Source organism: Polypterus senegalus, chromosome 13 (genome assembly GCF_016835505.1).
Source record: "Polypterus senegalus isolate Bchr_013 chromosome 13, ASM1683550v1, whole genome shotgun sequence".
NCBI lineage: Eukaryota > Metazoa > Chordata > Cladistia > Polypteriformes > Polypteridae > Polypterus > Polypterus senegalus.
The window spans coordinates 151440048-151461361 of record NC_053166.1 but is presented as its reverse complement, the minus strand read 5'-3'; the positions used below and the strand labels follow the sequence as shown (position 1 = coordinate 151461361).

General features: G+C 38.2%; 1 protein-coding gene across 2 annotated transcripts in view; it reads left to right on the top strand.

The window, feature by feature from the left end:
• The first annotated feature begins 232 nt into the window (after nt 1–232).
• Nucleotides 233–21314, top strand: part of srl (sarcalumenin) — a 54450-nt gene continuing 33368 nt past the window's right edge. For both annotated transcript variants that reach the window (XM_039773963.1, XM_039773962.1), the window contains exon 1: nt 233–329. In XM_039773963.1, the coding sequence (XP_039629897.1) occupies nt 272–329 (58 nt within the window). In that variant the 5' untranslated portion in view covers nt 233–271. The remainder of the gene's footprint in view (nt 330–21314) is intronic.

The window sequence follows — 21314 nt, the reverse complement described above, 5'->3', positions numbered from 1 at the left end:
ATGACGTTCTTGATGGCCATTCATGCTAAAAAAAGACACTATATAGCATAAAGATTGATCGCTTGATTGACGGACACAAACCGAAAACCAAATGTGCTTTGAATATTTGTCTTCTGTCACATTGCAAGTGATGTGACTGCCCCTTTTAGGCAGAACCTTTCGGAACAAGGCTGCTCCCTTTTTGTGTCTCCTCCTCTCTGCTGTACCCTTTGACCTTTTCCCTTGCATATATATATCAGCGATAAGTGGCAGAACTTTCCTGGCAGCCAAAATGAAGGGTCTTGTCTCAGTCTGCTGTTTTCTCTCTGTGCTGCTCCTCGCAATTGCAGGTAAGAGACTCCACAAAAAAATAACTAAATATGAATCTATTAACATGACATTTTGTCAGTGACAGCTGTGAAATTCATTGTCTTGTGGTTGATGAGTGCTGCCATCTGAGGGGTAAGCAGAGGAAGGGTGACTTTGCTGGAACACCTGCCATTTTTGTCTAGCTGTTTTGTGGATCACATAAAGTCTGGCTTAGGCAAGGGAGGTTCTCCACTTGCTGTCCCCATTAGACGAGAAAAAATAAAAAAATGTTTCTTGAGTCTCAATAGTGGGGGCATTCCATAAAAAGGCAATGGAAATTATGTCTACTGCATATGCCTATCTAAATGTGGAACTGGCAAATGAATGCATAAAGGACCTGATGCGGGGAAATGAATGAGAAGATGTGAAAATGATTGCTGGACATTGGCTTATCTATGTCTATGTTTATTCCTCACAAGTATGTGAGCTGCTGTTTAACCTATCACTCACTGCATTCCTGGACTGAATCAAGGTGTGGCGTTTCTTATGATCAGCCAGTATGAAATGAATGGAGATGTTGTTGGGGTAGGGAATTGCCTATTGGGGTTAGTATGCATGTAAGTGCAGCTCTTTCTATATGTTTCATTGTCTGGTGATGTAAAAATGAAGTAACCAGGCCAGAGCTGGCATGGCACACGAAGTTCCCCTTGTCTGTCCTTGGGATAATTTCTGCTACGGCTTTCTCTGCATTTCAGGCTTCTGTCAGGTGGCTAAGTTTGGAAAGTGCAGTGTAACTAGATACCTGCTACTGTCCATGTATCCCTCCCCCCTTGCTGCAGACCCCAACTCTTCTCTTCGCACCCACCCAGCAGCTCACCGCAGCTGCTAGTTCCCTGTACTGTCACAACCTCGATTTATTCCAAGGCATTGGCCTTTTAAGGCTATCCATTATCTTAACAGGGATGCCATAGTCTCAGAGCATCTAATAAACAAGTTTATGAAAATGAAAAAGGGGAGGGGGGTGGAGTGGAGCAAAAGGCCGACTATATGTAACATCTCTCATTTTCTCCATTCTGTGACACTACACTTTGTTCATCTCTTCCCAAGAAAAATCCAATGAGAATCCCTGATCTGGTGGTGGGCCCTGCAATGGACTGGCACCATGTTTAGGGATGTTTCCCACCTTGCACCCATTGCTACCCAGATTGCTCCTGGCTAATAGTGACCATACACTAAATTAAGTGGGATTATGGGTGTAAGTATGTATGTATGTATGTATGTATCCTGTGTTTTTATCTCGGTGCCGTCAAGCTACTGGGGCCTTCCCTGGTGCAAACATTTATTTGAATATCCTTGTGAGGAAATGAGCTACAGATTATAAAAAGAGTACACATTTTCTGATGATACTGTTTCTTATAGCATCTTCAATGTTCTATTCTATACCTAGTATGGCACAATTTGTACAAAGCTTCATATTCCTGGGGTCAGAACCTAAGTGGAAGAAAAAACACCCAATAAAGCATTCTGCAGTCTTTTGCCTTTAGTCACTTAGCTCTTCACTCTATTTCACCTTTTTCTCAGTTAACTTCCTGTCTTTTGGGCAATTCATAAGCAGCCTCCTTGGTGAAATAGAAGAAAATATGAAGGAAGAAAGTATTATTCAAACGTGTATCAGGGCTTAACATCAAGGTACATGGCTGAAATTCGCTGCTAGCTCATGCTTCTTGTGTAAGTTGCCTTGAGTCTTCATGTAATGAATTTTGAGATGGTGTTAATTATAAGGCAATATATTAGGTTACTTTGCACAGTTTATCAGTATATAGTTGCACCTCCTTCACTTGAGTTGTAAGTGACACAACCCATCTTTAAAATTCTGTATCAAGTTGTGTGGCTTTTTTAGTAAGAAAAGCTCTAGCTGCTGAATTGATGCCTGCTACTGGCTCATTGAGTGTCCTTAAGCAAGTCCCTTCACTTGCCAATGCTTGATTGGTAAATACTGAATATATAAATAAATGCACTCTAGCGCCACTTATATAAAGCACATTGAGAGGGGGTTTACAATATAAAATCATGCTTAGTGGGTGTTTCGTTGACCTTTTATTGGAACTGCATGGCAACCAAACATTCATGAGGCCATTCTTTCCTGATCACCTTTTCATGTCTTTGATTGCATCTCTATGCTCATGGGGTAATTGACACCTTCATGTACTTTTAAATGGATTAACGTTAGCCTGGTGGTTAGTGTTTTTCAGAATGGAATGTTTACTTTCACCGAGGTTGAAAATATATTAATATGAGACTTCTAAGATAATTTTCTGATCTAGCTGCCACAATTGTAGAAGTATTGAAACTGAACAATAAACAGTTAATTATTTCCTCTTCACTTTCACAGTAGCAACATCAAAAAGCAGACAATATAACAGCACAAGAAAGTTGTAGTTGTAGAAACTACATAATAAAACCAAGAGGTTGCAGGAGTCCCACAGCCTTTAAAAGTATGCTGATACTGCCACCTACTTTTTTGACACTAACAATGTGCAGTTCATGTGTGCCACCTCACATGAGATTGTTTCTTGAAAGATATGCAAGTGAGGTTTCATTATAAGAAAGTTTTTGGAGGCCATTGCTTCTTTGTGTAAAAGAAGCTTTCCCCGTAATTGTGTGGTTATTAACTAATCATCACAGTATGTGAGAAGACATTATAAGGTTACTAAATGCATCCAGAGGAGTGGCTGCTTACAGGGGGCAATTCCAGTGTCCATCTGTACTTGAATTTTCACATGTCCTTATGTGGATGCTGGTCAGAGCTCTCATTATTCTCCTGTAATGCTATTTCTAGAAATGAAATATAATTGAAAACATTCAAGTAGAAAAAGTAAGAAGATTGAGTTAGAGTCACACAGTCAACACTTTATTAACAATTTTGAGTTTTCCTTTTGGTGCTTTGTTTGGCATGTGCTTTATAATACATTACTGAGGTTCTCAGCTGGGAGAGACATTTGTTCAATGTGATATCATAGGGCTTCTGTTGTGTTGTGGAACAGCATTAAGGTTAACTTTCTAGGGCAATTTAAATGTATTCAATCAGTTTTAAAGCTGGTCTCTGACATTATACCATTGTGAATGAATGTATACACAAAGGCATACAATTTTGCATCCTTTAATCATGGCCTAAAAGCCTGCTTACATTATAATTTTAAATTGCAAGGGCTTTTTTTCCTTCAGGCTTGCAGAATTGTGCACACATTTTTGTGAATTAGAAAGGAATTTCTTTTTGTTCAAATGGGGGATTTTGTAGTGCAGTTCCTGTTCTGTTATGCCAGAGGTTGTTGGCTGTACACACCATGCACTGCAGAGAGGCTGCATCTAGATCTTTAGCCTTTTTAGAGATCTGAAGGCCACAGATACTATCTGTTGCTCCGTTTATATTAATTTATTTACAGTAGATGATTCATTCAAGTGAATGGGAAGTCCAAAACCTAAATCATTAAAGGACCTTCCCATATTGAATGTTTTTCCTTGTATAGCTCTAGGAAATTTCCATATTTCTATAGTGTGAGGACTGGCAGGTTAAATGGCCTACATGTTGTCAGTTGTGGGGACTATGTCTTCCCCAGTAAAAACAAATGTATGGTACTTTGTAGGGCTGGGCACATTTCTTTTTATAATTTTTGTATATTATTTGAGAACTAAGTAATAAAATGACACTCTCTGGACCCATTCATCAGGCACTGAGATTGACCAAAAGGTTTACTATAGTACCTTTCCATTGCATTCCATCTCAATATATCCCTTACTTTGTAATACGTACAGTAAATAAAACATTCTTAAATCAAGTCGGTGTAACTGGAGCTTTTAGGGTATCCCAGGAAGAATGGGCAAGAACTAGTCTACTGTAAAGTTGCATTTATCCAGTTAGGAATCACCAGTGGGTGTGGGAGGAAAACCCATACAGACACAAGGAGCACATACAAAGTTTACTTAGACAATAATTAAGTACAAGATTTGAACCCAAGATACTAAATCTAGGAGGCAGAACTGCTAATGCTATTAAAGTCATACTGTGTTTGTTTTTTTTGGATGGCCTAGATTTTACACATTTTCCCATGTCCATATAGCTTTTCTGTCCTAAAACATTTTAGAGACAGATATGTGATGTTAACAGGAGACTAAATCATCACGGTATAAGTGAGTGTACCTTGCGTTAGATTGGCATCCCATTGAAGGTTGGTTCTTGTTTTGTGCCAATTGCAGTATCTTGTCAATGTTGTGTGGCTGCTTGGTTAGTCCTACTGTAGGAACACTAGCTGGCAAAGTAACTCAATTGGGTGATGAGTGAACAAGCAACCTTGTGGTTTATATTACAACACTTGAATCACAAGGGAGCCACACTGTGTGCGGATGATTATGTATAAGTTGTTTTACTTGTTTTATCCAATTTGATGCACAAATGTGCAGAATTGCTTCCATATTTGTATAGCTGAAGCCCTGGCAAATGCCATGAATCTCCTAGTGAGAGAGAGAATTGATTCGGTATAGTGTATAGTTCTCGGCTTTTTCCAACAAATCAAAATTCAGTTCCTTCCAACTAACACTAATGAAGTATCTCTGTGTTACAGTGAAGGGACAATTTGGCTTCACAAATTTAATATTTCCTCTGTAATATATTAGATTCTCAAACGGAGATTGGACATTTCTACCAGCTGTTGCTTCTCTTGTCTGACTGTATTGTGCAGGTGTTAAAACCTTTTCGTAGATATTCATGTTTGCAGGTGACATTCAGGGAACTATTTCCAGACCTACTTTGTAACCCTGCTCAAACCCATACCTTGTTTTGTGTTAACCAATTATCAGGTAATTTCAGTACTGTATGTGTTAAGCCTTATGTATGGCGGAGTGGCGACTCTGAGGCTAGGGATCTGCCCCGGCAATCAGAAAGTTGCCAGTTTGAATCCCATAATTACAAGAAGTGATTCCACTCTGTTGGACCCTTGAGCAAGGCCTTTAACCTGTAATTGCTCCATCCTAGGTATGACGTTAACCTACATCCAGCCCTGCAAGCAGGTACTCCAACTTCCAGGGAGAACTCGGAGGTTGGTGGCAGGATTGACACTCCAGCCACTGTAAAAAAATCCCTCTTATTCCATTCCAACTAGTGTAGTGCTGAGGTGTCACCAATTGCCTGGTCCTAATTTGGGAACCTGAGGTGGTTCGTCGTGTGGTGGATGTGGCAATGCACTGTATTAGTGCACGCTCCCAACCTCATATTTTCCTTCATGTATGTCACTATGTATGAAAGTATTATGTAAATGATTTAAATGTATTTGCTTGGCTGGGTAATTGTAGAAACTGTTCATCATTCCATTTAAAGCCTGTCAATAGAAGTGTATAAAATCTGAGAAAGAGTGCCAATATGTAAAAAAATAAAGCAAGACAGTTTTTGACTTGACCAAGAAAGGCAGGAGTCAAGGAGGTCAGCACTCGCCAAGTGACTGATGTGACTTGTAGGTTGTTCTATCCTGAGAGCCGTACACAGTTGTCAGATAGGAGTGTTTTTTTTTTTTTTTATCTTCCATGATTAGGAGTCAAGAACACCCACCTGTTGCACCTCTCTGTAACATGCCAGGAGCTGACTTCGAGGTCGACGTGAGAGGACAGCTGAAAGGCAAGCGTCCTTTCTCAAATGGCTCTGCAGCCTGTTCAAATGAGATCCCCAGCAGCTGCAAGGAGTGACAATGGTGTGCATCTCACATTACAGCCCATGGGATGGACAATGGCACAACGGCAACAGGAACATTTTGAATGTACATTTCACATGGTCAAAGCGTAGTCTAAGTGTGAGGAATACTGAGCTGCCACATCCTTCTTGTATTATGCGGATGTAGAGCGCGAAGTTCATTGGCCTACCAAGAAAAAGCTTGGGTGCCAGTTGATGCAGTGTCTTTTATGACTGCTAACATTGTTTGCGATAACACGTTCTGAAACCAGACACAAGGCAGGAACCAGCCCTGGACATGGCACCAGTGCATCACAGTCATATACACAACCAAACTCACATGGCCTGACTTAAAATTACCACTTAAACTAAACCTCTGTGGTAGGCTGGCACCCTGCCCGGGGATTTGTTCCTGCCTTGCGCCCTGTGCTGGCTGGGATTGGCTCCAGCAGACCCCTGTGACCCTGCATTAGGATATAGCAGGTTGGACAATGACTGACTGACTGACTAAACTAAACCTGCACACCTTTTTTATGATGTGGCAGGAAGACTCGCATAGCCATGGGGAGAAGGTGCTAACTCCTGGACAATGACCAAACACAGAATTCAGGATGCTGGGTTCATGAAGCAACTGTGCTAATAACTATATCACCATACTACCATTTTTGGCAGTTTTTTGGTTTGAAGTTTGCCCAGTACCCTCATGTCCATGTAGCTGTTCTTTCCAATATATGATGACTGGTGGGCCTTTGTTTGACCAGCAAAAACTAATGTTTTGATCTGGTAGTAAACATGATGTGGACAAGTGCTTCAGTGCAAAGCTGTCATTTGCACACTTTAAATTTTTCAAAGTGAACCTGAATATTGAAATGCACAATCAAGATGGAACATGGCAAAGAGATCCTGCCAGTGTGCTCTGCTGTGAATTAATACCTCCATTGTCTGACTCCCTTAGCATAGTGTAGACACTTGCAAATAAAACAACAAAAATAGTTTGTTATTACCATATCCTTCTGTTTATCTGGAATAAGTGAGGAAATTTCACTTATTCTTTGTGTTGGGCACAAGAAAGACTCCAGTCTGACATGCACCTTTTTATTCTTTAATTCAAGAGTATATCATCTTCTTAGTGGTCCTGTGTGATGCTTGGATATGATGGCATATCTTACTGACCAGTAATTTATTTATTGTTTTAACGTGTCCTGTATGGGAGAGCTGAAGGGGAAATGTTTTTTCTTGAAACAATACAGTGTTTGATCTATTGCAGGCAGTGTGGTGTAGTAGTTAAGGCTTTGGACTTCAAACCCTGATGTTGTGGGTTCAAATAATATGTCTGTGTCTGAACACAGAGCTATTTACATCGCTATGTGACAGTTTGTGTACAGCTTTTGATGACATTACACCATGGCTTTCATTAGTTCTTTTCTGTGGTGTTTTATTAATGCTAATTAATGCCCACACAATGGGCAGGCTAACGACTAGTTTGCATGAGATGGATGATTTTTGCAGAGGCCCTGCTCCCAGTTCTTAGAGAAATCATTTATTTAAAAGAAAACCTTGCTTCTTTGGAGTCTGGCCAAGTACAGGTTTCTCTAAAATACTAATCTGTGTTTGTAATACTTGTGTAGCCTCAGGAGTGTATTTAATTAAATACCCATAGCATTCTTAAACACATTCATTCCAATTCAGAATATTGGCACATTTATCCTGACAACATTGGGCACAAGACAGGAACTCACCCTGTGTGTTTCAGTGTATTATGCAAGATTCATACACAGAGCCAAGTTAGAATTTCATCTAACCTAACACGCAAGTTTCTAGGATGCTGGATGAACATTGGAATTCCAGGGGGAAAAAAAAACATATACGCAAGCAGAGACCTTAAAAAAAAAAAAAAAATCTAACATTCTCAACATTATGTAAGCCAGTTCAGGGTCATAGGGTGTTGTAGACTTTCTAAAGCAGCACTGCACACAAGGGAGGATCTCCTAGATTCAGACTCTTACTTTCACGTTCTCTTGGTGGAATTTGCATGTTCTCCCATGTCTGCATGTTTTTTATCCCTCCGAGTACTCAACTAATATTTCTCCCAAATGCACTATGTGTCTCACTCACTGATAATTCCATATTAGCCCAGTTTTGTGGGTGGGCCTTGCAATGGAGTGGTTCCCTGTCCATGACAGAAACAAGTGAATTAATATTTATTGCTTGATTAGGCATCAAATAAATACTGATTCAGCCCTTAAAATGACCATAGCAGTAAGAGATGCTTAGTGTTTTTTTCTGTCAACCTAAAACTAGCATATTTTAAGAACTGCAGGATTTAAACAAATAATGGAATAAGTGAGGAAATTTCACTTATTCTTTGTGTTGGGCACAATGAAAAAGCAAAAATTGTGTGTAGTGGTGTGTGTGTGTGTGTGTGTGTAAAGTCATGTTATAGAAGTACTAGTAGTGCAGTGTAACCTAACCTCTAAAATTCAGAAATGTGTGCAGTGGGTTAGCACTTCTGGCTCCAGGGATCTTGCTTTGGTTCTTATTCTTCCCGCTGTATGTGTCAAGTTTCCATGTCATCCAAGTATCCTTTTTGGTTTACTATGGATACTCCAATTTCATCCCCCCCAAGTTTAATTGGTGTCCGTGAAGTGTCAATGGGATAAAATTCAGCTGCAGGTGAAACCAAAAAAATGAAAAAATGGATGGACAAAATTGAGAAGATCAGTTAAAGAATTTTTACGCCTGCCTTGTATAATTTAAAAATAGTTTAAAATGTGATTTATCTTAAAATAAATTGGAAAATATGTCTTATTGTATGAAAGTAGTTCTCTTGATTTCATCTATATGTTTTTCCCCATCACAGCAGGTAGCAGATTGCAGGCAAAAAAAAAGAGCCAGCTACAGTGTTTATCATGTCAAGGTGGGGGTGACTTGGGCCTGAACGTTGTTATATTTGACAGTTTAGTCAAACTGACAATAAAGAAAATGCTAGCTTGCAGACAGAATGAGAATGATTATGTGGGAAATACATTTTTATATGAATAAAAATGTTAATGTTTAAACTTAAAAACCCTATTAAATAAACTGACACAGTGTGGTGTTTAGAGGTAGAAAGGATTTAAAAGAATTTGGGAGTCATGATTAACAGCTTATTAAAGAAATGCAGTATATTAAATAGCGAAAGATGATAATGTGTTATATAGTGATCTGTATGGAGAGGTTCGGTTAAAACTTGAGAGGTCACATCTGCAATACAATATTGAGCTCCATGTTACAGGAAAACTATGACATACTGGTAGATAGAAAAAAGTGAAGGGAAGAATTCAGAATAAGGTAAATATTATTCAGAGGTAGCCTAATGAATGTTTACAATTGCCCACTTGTGGTTATGCCCTGTTTGTCACCTTTTCTGTATAGTTTTAGCTGCTCATCATTCACCTCCCATCCTCAAATGGCCCTATTTAGGTAATACCACTGCTTAGTGAGCACTGACTTTACATTAATACCACCTTCTGTAATACGAGGAGATCATGATATCTTGTATAACTTACATCTAGAGAAGAACAGCTTAAAATTTTGTCAATTGATGATAGTCCTTCATTAATTATGTTCTCAGTAAGCAAGCTCCTTAAAATAATCACTGAAAATTCTTAATTACTCCCAACTCTCTGACTATACTTTCTATTATAACATAACAAAACATTCCATAATGTGTTTAATCCAATTTAGACAACAGCCTGTCCAGGCAGCATAAGACATAAAATATCATTCACTCCAGGCCCCACTCACATACACATAATCTGTTTAAGATTATGAAAGGCAATTAACCTAACATATTTGGGACATACAAAGAAAACCTGACACAGACACAGAGAATGTTCAGACTCCACACAGTGGCCATGATCCATGATAATAGATTCAGTAAGGCAACATTGCCACTTGCCTGGCCAGTCATTTTATGTGTTTATCGGTAATTTAAGTAATTTGCCTTTCTTTGATTTTTTTTTTATTTTTTTATTGATAACGTGCACATTTTTCCTTTATAGTTATGGGATTGCAAAGTGACAATTGGGTAAAAAATCTAATATTAGAATACAACAATTATATAAACTTATAATATATGCATTGTTTAGATTGTTTGAAACCAATAAAATGTATACATTTTTAAAACTTTGAAGGCAGTTAAGTACGATCAGTGTCAGCAGTTATTCTAATATTCATTCTTCTACAACACTAGGATTCAAAATGAAGTCACGCATGGGTACATTTTATCTTAAACTAGCTGTCCCCCTGCTGCTCTACCCGCATAGTAGTGAAACAGGACACACTTTAAAAATAAAAAAACAAATAGGTATCTCTAGCTAAGAGGAGACAAGGTGCAGAGGTAGACCGACTTGAACGGAGGCTGGCACGTGAATGAGGAGGGCCCTGCCCGGCTTCCCACTCCAGATGTCACGTTTCCGACTCCCCTCGGCCCGCAACTTCTGTCTCGGATTAGCGCAAATTTATTGCTCCTGCAAGTGAACTATGATTCTTAGTGTGATGAGAGAAGTCACAAATCTAAATCCAATAAGTACTTCTCTCCTGAAAAGCAGAAATTGGATTTTATATATAGAGATGTTTTGAAGCAGTTCTTAAATATGGAACATGAAAGGTTGTTGAAGTAGCACTGTAGGGACCATTAGATCTTGACCTCATGTTATTGTGAGATTTCTGTATGCTCTTAGCACCAGAGAAACACAGTTTCGTAGTCTCTACTGCTGTATACTTTCTGTTATATTAAGTAGATCACCCCTGCTCTTAGATTTTAAGAACCACGCAAAATTAAAATTAATCACTCGTGTTCATTGTTACTAGGCAACTATATAGTCTCTCTGGGTAATTGGTCACTTGACTATTCTCTAAATGTATTGTACATCTCACCACAATATGGCAATACCATGACATTTACAGTTAATTATGTTTTCCATGTTTTACTGTAGGCTTTGGATGTCTGCACATGGAAGAGCCAAAAAAAAGACATTTATCATGTCATCAAAGTACCTAACGGGGACACTAATATACACACACCAGCACCTACACCTGATTTATCTAACATCTGAAGTTAGCAGTTTACAGTATATCGTAGACTCCAAGGGGAGTATGACAATCATTATATTTTCTTTACTTTGCCTTCTTTTTGCCAGTTTCATCTGGATCATTTTCCCTTTTTTTCCCAGCACTCCAGGATTTGGATTGCAGTAAATGAAGTGGTGTGGGCATCTTACAATGGTGGTGATACTGGTAGATTAAGGCTTCTTATATTACAATCTTTCATTATTTCATCAAAAATGTTTTTTGTTTAATATTTGTATATACCATTTTTATGCTCTGTATTATTTAAATATGCAAAAAGTAACTGAGGTAAGGTTTGCTTACAGCAGTGTATTTATTAAACTACTGTAGACTCTAACCAAGAGCCTTTACCTACTCCCCCATTGTGTCCGACACTCACCATTAGGCTGTTTTTTTGGGTACAGTTCAGGAGAAATATGTCTAGGATGACCCAACAATATACTGTATCTGTAGCAAGAGACAACCTCTTCTGAAAATTTGTGTGTGCGTAAAAATAGGAAAGAGAGAACTCTGAGTAACTCTGGGTTACAATAAACTACGGTATCATATTGCAGTCCTCCTGTAGTGCCCAAGTTACATTTTATTCAAGCAAAAGCCATTCTTGCTGTAATGTTACACAAGAGTCCCCTACAAGCAGTACATGAACAATTTCCTTAGAATCTGCCTAATTCCTACAGTATCTGCTGAGTGTTTCTGCCACTTACTAATGCCACAGCTATTGAATTGCCCCCTTCAGGCTTCAAATACATACTCTGTATGCTGCATTTCTTTATGAAATGAATGAGATGTCTTTATTTTATATACACCTTGTACTAAAATGTAGACCATATAAAATTGCTTTTGAACATTTGTACGATGTAACTGAGGATTCAAGTTTATGAATTGGTTAGGAATGCTGCTTGATGAATTTAACATCCTGGGTTCAAATTCTGCAGAAGATTGTTGTCTGTGTAGGTTTTGCATTCTCTCTCTCCTATTGCCTGTGTGTTTTTCTCTGGGTACAGTAATTTTCATTCTATATCCTAAAGTTTTTATATTGGGTTACTTGGCTGCAGTGAACTGGATTCCAGATTGGTCTCATGAGTAATTTTGTGTGTGCAAGATTGGGCCAAGCTGTTAACAGGTGCTCCATTCAGAGTTTGCGGCCCATTGCTGGAATAGGCTCTGGACCCCTGCGATCCCAATTTGAATTAAGCTAGTTTGGAAATATTATATTTCGTTTTCATGAAAAATATTTTCTCCCTTCCTGATTTCCTCCTTATTGCAAATATTTGAAACAAATTTTTTTCAGGTGTTTAATCAAATTGTAATGTTAGAAAACAGCACTTATGTGAACAATTAACTCTATTCACATATGCCATTAATTTCATGAATAAAGTTATCCAACAACTGGCACTGTAAGAGAAAAGTAATTGCACCAATTTAACTTAATAACCAGTTGTGTCACTAGTAGTAGTAGTCGTAGTAGTCGTAGTATTGTCAGATGTACAGAGTATAGTGAAACTCTTACTTGCATGTCCATCCAGCAAACAAATTTATAAATCTCAAGTGACATTACTTTATATACAAGGATGAATTAAAACACAGAATGTATGTAATAAAAACACAACTTGGCCTACATGATATGCTCCTTTCCTCTGTTTCCATACCTTTTTGAAAGACAGGAGAATATAGAAAAATATTCCCAGTAGTATTTCATAAAATAGTGGAGCTCTGTTTGTCAATTCAGAATTATAAGCAACAGAATGAACAGAATGTAGCATTTCTAAAACTTAAATTATTTTTTGTTTAGCAGTGATGACTGATTCCTACAATTCAATGACTCTTCCATATTACAGTGAAGGCATTTTAGCCCAGTCTTCCTTGCGGAACTGCTTTCATTTAGAAATAGAGATGGACCTTCAAGGATGAACTGCTTATCTCATGGTGTTGGTGTAGAGATAATAATAATAATAATAATAAAAGCTGAGTTTGCATACACCTGACATGAGACATGTGTCATCTAGAAAAACCTACTTTTGTCTCCTCTGTCCATAGAATATTTTTCCAAAAGGCTTGGAGATCTTCCTGATGCTTCTTGTAAAAATAAATATAGACATTTACATTGTACTTGGTTGGAAGAGGTTTCTGCCAATTTTTGACTTTCTGATTGTGAAGTCAGGAACACTGACCTTTGGTAAGGCAAGACCGGCCTAGTGTGCTTTGGATTTCCGTTTATGTTCCCTTGTGACTTTGTGGATGATTTTATTCTATGGCCTTGAAGTAGTTTTAGTAGGCTGGCTACTCTTGGAAATCAATTGGAGGAGCAGTGAATCTTCCCATCTGGAGATTATGGCTCCTATTGTGGTTTGGTGGTGTCCTTGTGCCTTTACAATGGCTTTGTAGACCATTCTGGTTTGATAGAAAGGAACATTTTTTATTTTTTTTTTTAAACATTTGCTTCAATCAAGAAGTTATATGGTTGTAACCAGCTTATTGAACTTTGTGCTGGCAACATAACCCTGATGATAAGGTTTAAACAAATTGAAGCTTATATTGTGTAGGGCTGGTTGCAATCAATCATGGATGTTTTAAATGAGCCAATTATCCCTTTAATTGCAGTGATTCATATACTTTTTTTCATACAGTGCCAGTTGGTGTTGGATAACTTTGTTCATTAGATGAATGAAATTAAATCCGTTAAAAGCTATATGTTAAGACTTATTTATTTACTAAGGTATATTATCTAATATTAGATTTTGGTGGGAAACCTGAAAATGTTCACTGCCAGTTGAAATAACAGAGAAAATCAGTAAGGGGGATAATACTGTTTCAAAATACTGTACACAACCTGTCAGTCTCTCACTATGGCCCATAAAATCAATATTCATTGCCGCCCAACTTAATGGCTACTCTGCTTGCTCTATGACCCAGCTCTTCTGGAGCTCCTTGATATACTGTCAAATTTAACAGCATTTACTAAGTCATGTTATGTAATTGAACAGCTCTGTAAGCTTCAGGTCATGGTAATCATTTGTTCATAACTTTAGAATCCTTACTTTTTTAGACCAGCATTGTCTTTTTTTCCACTTGTTGCTCTGTAACACACCACTGTCGCCAGGCAATAATGGCTTGTACTCTGGAAAATCATTCGTCACAGTCCCTGGGATATTTTAGGAAAATGACATGATTTTCATTAAGCTGTGTTGCCTCTAGTGTCTCTCTCTCTTGCCGATGTCCAGACAGTGCTCACCGAGCTTGGCTAGGATCAGCCTGTGCCTCAGTTCTTTGGCACTGAAGTGCTACCTGGCAGGGCTTTGATTTGCACTGGGGCACAATAGCTGGCTAAGCGAGCCTTTGATGTGCGATCAGTTCATCGGAGTATCAGGCAGGTAATTTTAATTAACTTTCCTTGTAATAATAAATATGTTTAGCAATGAAACCCTGATGGAGGAGTGACTCTCTTGCATGGCATCATTTTTAGTAGAGGATATTCCAGACATATAGTGCTATGTAAGAGTGATGTTCTCTAGAACTATTCTGATTTTTTTAGTCTTTGTTTTGTATGTCCTTGGCAAAGGTTTAATTTAAATGTATTCTTATTAAATACACTGTGGTGGGTTGGCACCCTGCCCGGGATTGGATTCCTGCCTTGTGCCCTGTGTTGGCTGGGTTTGGCTCCAGTAGAACCCCGTGACCCTGTGTTCGGATTTAGCGGGTTGGAAAATGGACGGATGGATTAAATACATTTCCATTTATCAGCCTATTGTGCTATACAGTAATAATACAGTAAATATATCATAAAATCAAACATCTCCCCATTGACCTGGCTGTAGTTATATTTCAGAAAGGCATCCATTGGTATCAAAATAAAGAACCCTGTGATTTCACCAACAAACCTAATCTACTCATTATACTTGTCACTTTGGTTAATGAGAAGTGCTTGGGACCCCCTGAAAATATATAGTTTACAAATTTGTTGTACTTCTGTTTCTGGCCCTCCTGAGCAAGATCTAAAAACAGGATGTTTTGCACTTACCTAAGTGTAGACAACTAGCTGTGGTTTTTAGAGCAAGTCAGGGCATTCTGTTACAAAGTGTATGATAAAGTCTGAAGGAAGTATGAGGTACATCTCCAAATATTGAAGAGCGTGCTTCCCTGCTTATAATTGGAGGGTGAAGCACTGGGTCATGTTAACCCTAATATATACATAATATAATAGCTGGAAACTGATCCTTTTATTTATAGTCCAGGATTGTTTTTGCAGTATGAACAACAACCACTAAGAGGCAGTGCTTGTTGTTTTTTATGACTACACCTGAACACACAAGGGGCTAAGTGCCCTAAAGAAAGAGTAGTAGTGGCAGCTTCATGCCAGTGGAATTTAAACTTCTAGCGAGAAACAGAAGGCAAAATTTGCTGACAAGAAAAAAGGTGACCAAGAGATTGTGGAGTTAAGGATAGCCACAATTTAAAATCTGCTATAGTTTCTATCATGTACAATATATACATTTTTATACATGTGGTGTGTTGCTATGGATGGTTGTATACAGTGCCAATAAATTGTATTGATAATATGAGCGAACCTGATGTAATTTTATTTATTGCATTGCATTCCTTATTATAGAACTTAAAATATGGTAAAGCAAAAGTTTTCCATTGGATTGACATTTAAATGGATTGCATTAATTTGTCACACTTCAGCCAGTTCAATATTTTCCCCTGTGCCAGTTTATTATTATTTAAGTACTAATGTTTTGAAAGCATTAATACTGTCAATGATTTGTAAATGGAACACTGGGTATGAGGAGCAGCCGCAACATAACAATGCTTACCATATGACTTTGATTCCAGTGCACAATGAAACAGGAAAGGTCCTTAACATCTGCTCTCTTCTCTGCATCACAGTCGTTCCTTCACTTTTCTTTCACTCCATTTATCCTGTGGGGGTCATAGCAACTTACTAAGATGTATAGACCAGGCTACCGTAATCTCAGCAACAGCTTGTGACTGCTACTTGGGTATTTTCCAGACAGTTCCTGACCAGCCTAGAGGGAAAATCCTTCCACTTTGTTCAGAGTCCATTCCTTGGTCATCTCCTAAATAACCATTCCTGGTATACCCTTTACTGGGGACGTATATTCGCACTATATGCCCATACCACTTCATCCTTCTCATCTCTGTTGAAGAAACACCTGTTCTCCTCTAGTGTCCTTCTGTATTGCTGAGCTCCTTGCGCAGAAAGTGAGCTCAGCAGGCCTGTGCCTCATTTCAGGTACAGGTATTTCCTTGCAAGCTTTTTTTTTTTTTGTTTGTTCACTGCCTAGAACTTGTCACCATTGGTGGGAATGAAATGATGAATTGGCTAATAGAACTGCTACAGCTTCATCGATTCAGTGGTGAACCTCATGATCACCTCTACTCTCATTCATGAACAAAGTCCAAGGTACTTAAATGTATTCCCTTGCAGCTGCTGGTCACCCTTTACCTATAGGGAGCAAACCACCCTCTTCTATGAGAAGCCCATAACATCAGATTTGGAAACGCTCCTTTTCATCCTAACTCTATCAGAGTTGTACTTTTGTATAATCACCTATTTGTGAAATTATTTTCCCAGCATCCTTTCCAGTAAAGCTAATACCGTTTTTACTGAACTCCTTGTAACACTTGGAAAGTCTTCCAGAGAAAAGTAGTCTTATTTTAGAAACAGCAGTGTTTGTGTTTGTTGAGTGTAAAGTAATACAGGGAGCAAATGTATTATTGTAATGCTCAGCCTCTGTGCTGATCCATCGGCACTTTCTAAATGCTACATTCTAGCAAGTGTTCAGCACAAATTCAAATATGGTAACAGCGTGAAGCGCTACCAAGGGAAAGGTCACATAGCAAGGCTGGCTACAGTTAAAGATAGCAACTGATGAACCTTAACAGATTTCTGAGCAGCTAAAAGTGATTCCGATGAATAATAGAAGAGTGGCACAATGTTTGCCAACCAGTCTTAATTAATGTATCTCATAAATGCTGGATGAATATTAGAAGATTGCTAAATAATGATTTTGGTGTCATTCTGGTGATAGGTTGAAAAGGTTAATGTTTGAGAGGTCTCAGTTTCAAGGCATTCTTAATTTGTTGGTGTACGATTCTGTGTAAACCCAGTTTCCATTTACAAGCTCCTTGTAATCCGGATGTCCTCACTTCACAAGATAGATGGACAGATTTTCCATGTATGTCTATGGTTCATGCTCAGTCTTCACATTGCTGAAAATTGAGCAGGGCACTGGAAATTCTTACTAGTAAATTTGTAATGAGTGGTTGGTACTGCTGATTGTAGCACAGTGAATGGCTATCTCATTATCAATGCCATGTAGAATAATTAATTGAAATGAATGACTGGAGGATTTGGAGATCTAGTTTGACAAAAAGTCATTTACCTGTTCAAACGAAAAACAATACACAAAGGAGGTTAAAAACATAGTCCAGTACATAATAAAAAATGTTCAGAGTATGAACTGATGTGGAATTAAGACAAAAATCCTTAATTAAAACAAGATAAGGGAGGCTCAAAAATAGGAAGCCAGAATAAGAGTGAAGCAGGTCTCTGGTTGTAACTGAATGATTTTGATAATTTGGGCACCATACACAATGCTGGCAGAGTCTGAAAGGACCAATGTCAAGTGTTTGAATTTTACATTTTAAATCTGTAAAGCGAGACCAAGCTCAATTGTGCTGCTAAGGTAGCTATGAAATGGGTGATAGCCATATTTTCAGGAGCCTAACCAAAACTGTGGTTTATTGTTATAGGCAGAAGTCCACACAAATAGGAGTAGTGAATGAATTTATTGACATTTTAGGTACAACTTACACATTTACTATGTCCTGGGCCAACCTATTTCCTATTCTACCTGTTTTAGTGTACCTACACTTTACTACATTTCTCCAGCAGGACTTGAGTGCTACAGGTTGTCACAGAAAGTTTAGTTGTGTGATTGCTTTGGTGGTCATTTCTTCATTCTTCAGTGGTAGCAGTGTTTGTCATATTCACTCACAATAAGGATTCTGTTATAACAGAGTTAAACACTGAAACTGTGGCGTTAAAAGATGCAAGTCAGCCTCCCAGGCTGAAGGTAATTGACCTTCTGGACTTCAGAAAAGGAGCTCAAGAAGATACATTGCTTACTTCTGTACATAATTTGTAATATTCAGTATAAAGAAAGGCAATCCATTTTGAGAGCTAGGCAACTTTGTTATATTTTGAGCACAGAGTTAGGGCTGTTGCCGGACCTTTTTCTTTAGTTACTCACTTGTTGTTACTGCACCTGATCCACTTCCCGCTGTGTCGTCTAATCCCATTGTTTCTCGGAGTGTATCCACCCAACAAGACTGCCACATTCCAAAGCAAACAATGGAAAATGTTTGCCTGTTTTTTGAATTCCTATTTTCAAAGTTCAATTAAAATGGTCATTGTAATATTTTGGGTCATGCATCTTACAAGAGCAGGATATGTTACAGTTCTTTAACTCAATTCTTTACAGTGGAGGCAGGTTAAATATCTTGTTCAAGATCGCATAGTGAGGGTTGAATTGACCGCCTTGTGTTTTAAATATCTTTCTTTTCTAACATACAGAATAAAGTTCTTGTTATTAAAGGTACGCAGAAAAAAGCTGAAATTTGTGATTTTCCTTAAAAATCTCAGTCATCATTTGTAGTTTAACTGGCAATAGCATTGGTTCAGCTGTATGCCTAATTGGAGAGAATTGTGGCTTATTGTTAAGGAAATGATCATGTTATTTTGTGGGCAATTTCACAGTGCTGTGGCTGTATAAAGTTCCATGAAGTTTTAGCTTTGCTTCTGAAGCCTTTACATAACCAATTAGCGTTAGTTATGTGACATGAATGCTATTACAAAAATACTCATTAGTCTCAAAGAGGTGATAATAGGGTAACACAGTGGGAAGTGCTGCAGCTGCACAAGTAATGACCAGGTGGAGTATTCATAATCTCAGTGTCTCCCTGGGTGTTTCTGCCTGACCCTCAGAGAAATGTAGGTTAGGTTAATTAGCATTCTTAAGTTGTCCCATTGTGGGTGTGTGCAGAAGTGGGCGCTGCATTGGACTAGCTCCTTGTCCGAGTATTGGTCACTGCCATTTTGTCATGACTCATTCGTCAATATAGTAAATTAAATTACTGCCTTTGTTTTCAACTAATTTGTTTTATGCTGTTTAATTTATTTCATTGTCCAAACAATAACTAATGTAGAATACCAAACTGTTCTACTTATTTTGATTGTCATTTAGCTATGCATTAAAAAAGCAATGATGCCTCAAAGCACTTGGTTCCTAAATTGTCCTACAGTACATTTTCATACAAACAATGTAGCTCAAAGTGCTTTACAAGATGAAATAAAAAAAGTTAATATATAAAACATAAACAAGATTAGGCAATAATATTATACAGTATGTAACTAAGAAAAAGGTAAGGTCAGATGGCCAGGAGGACAGAAAAAACAAAAAAACAAACTCCAGTTAGGCTGGTAAAAACTCGATCTGCATGGATGTATAGAATTCATACTGCCACTATTCCCTGTATGTGTATAGTTATGATCATTGTCAGAGTGGAAATGTGAAACTGGTGACAATATCCCCTTGAAAATGACAAAATTTGGTTTGATTTTGGAGGGTTTTTTTTTTTAATCCAGCAATTTTGGGATGAATTCTATACCCAGTTGTCTCTTTTTGGACCAGTGGCGTAGCTTGAGTTCGTGCCCCTCGGGGCGGGACAGGGCGGGGCGGTGCTTCAATTTGCCACACTCCAACATATCGGAATATGTTAAACTATTTAAATAGAAAATTAAAATGACGTACAGTATAGAGAAAAATTAAGATACATTATACATAGATTTATTCATATATAAAGAAACAGTAATATTTTTTATATACATTTTATAAGCATCAACTAGACAAGAATATAGTATAGACGCACTGATAAGCCGTGTTCTAATTATAGTTTAATATAATTACGCTATGAAACCACAACCAAAGCAGGGTACAAGTGATAGGTGGGGATGTTTTCTGCCCAGAGCAAGAACGCATTTGGATTAATAAACAACTAATTTACAATTTATAATTTTGTTATCTTCCTAGAAATTATTATCGGTGTAACATTTATGTTTATTTTTATCATTGCCTCATACATTTCAACTGCTGTGTCTGATGCAGAAGGACAGTCTGAACATTATTTTTCAAGCATTTGTGGTTAAAAAATCAGAGAATTTGACTTTTTTCATACATGAGTGATATTTTTCCGAACCCTGCTGCTTACACACAAATTGTACTAAGCCTTGTGGCCAATAATGCCGCCCCCAAAAACGTGCCGCCTGGGGCAGACCGCCCCTACCCAAACCCCACCCCCCTACCAAACCCCCCAACCCGGGGCTACGCCACTGTTTTGGACATGTGGTTTCCTCTAGGTACTCCAGTTTTCCTGCCACATCCAAGAGAGGTGCAGGTTAGGTTACCTGCTAACTCTAAACTGGTCCTGTGTGTGAACCTTGTCCAAGGTTGGTTCCTCCCTGATCCTGTGACCAGCTCCAGGCCTCTGAAACCCTGAATTGCATTCATTTGGTTTTATAAAAAAATAATAAAATGTTTTACCATTATTATAAAAAAAATCGGTTTTACAGGGAGTGCTATTCAAGAATGACATTGAGGTCTGCCTTCTACTAAAAACTTCTTGAATTGTTTCCTGTAGAGGATATACTCCAGCCACTCTGCAATCCTGAGACGGATTAAGTAGCTTTGAGAGTGTTATATCACGTTGCATTTGATTCACTGTCTGACTTTTGCCAAGCGGATACTCAGTTGAATTTAAAAAGAGTTTTAAGAATTTGTGCACTTAGGTTTGTGATAGGTGTAAAGGTATCTGTTGCTCTTTAAGTTAGTTGTCTAGTCTTTGATGGTGACATCATTATTCAGCACTGTTTGCTAAATCCCAATGATTTAGGCATGTGATGGTTTTATCTTGAAAATTGTAGTGTTTTTTGGCTGCTTATTGTGGCAGATGTCATTTTAACCTAGGAAAAAAAATGTCATATCCACTTAATCTAAGTAAGTGTTGCAGTGGCACAGCCTGTCCCAGACGAACAGGCCAGTACACCACATCCCACTCAAGCGCACACTAACTCAATTAACTCAATACGTGTCTTTACAGATGAGAGAGGAAAACC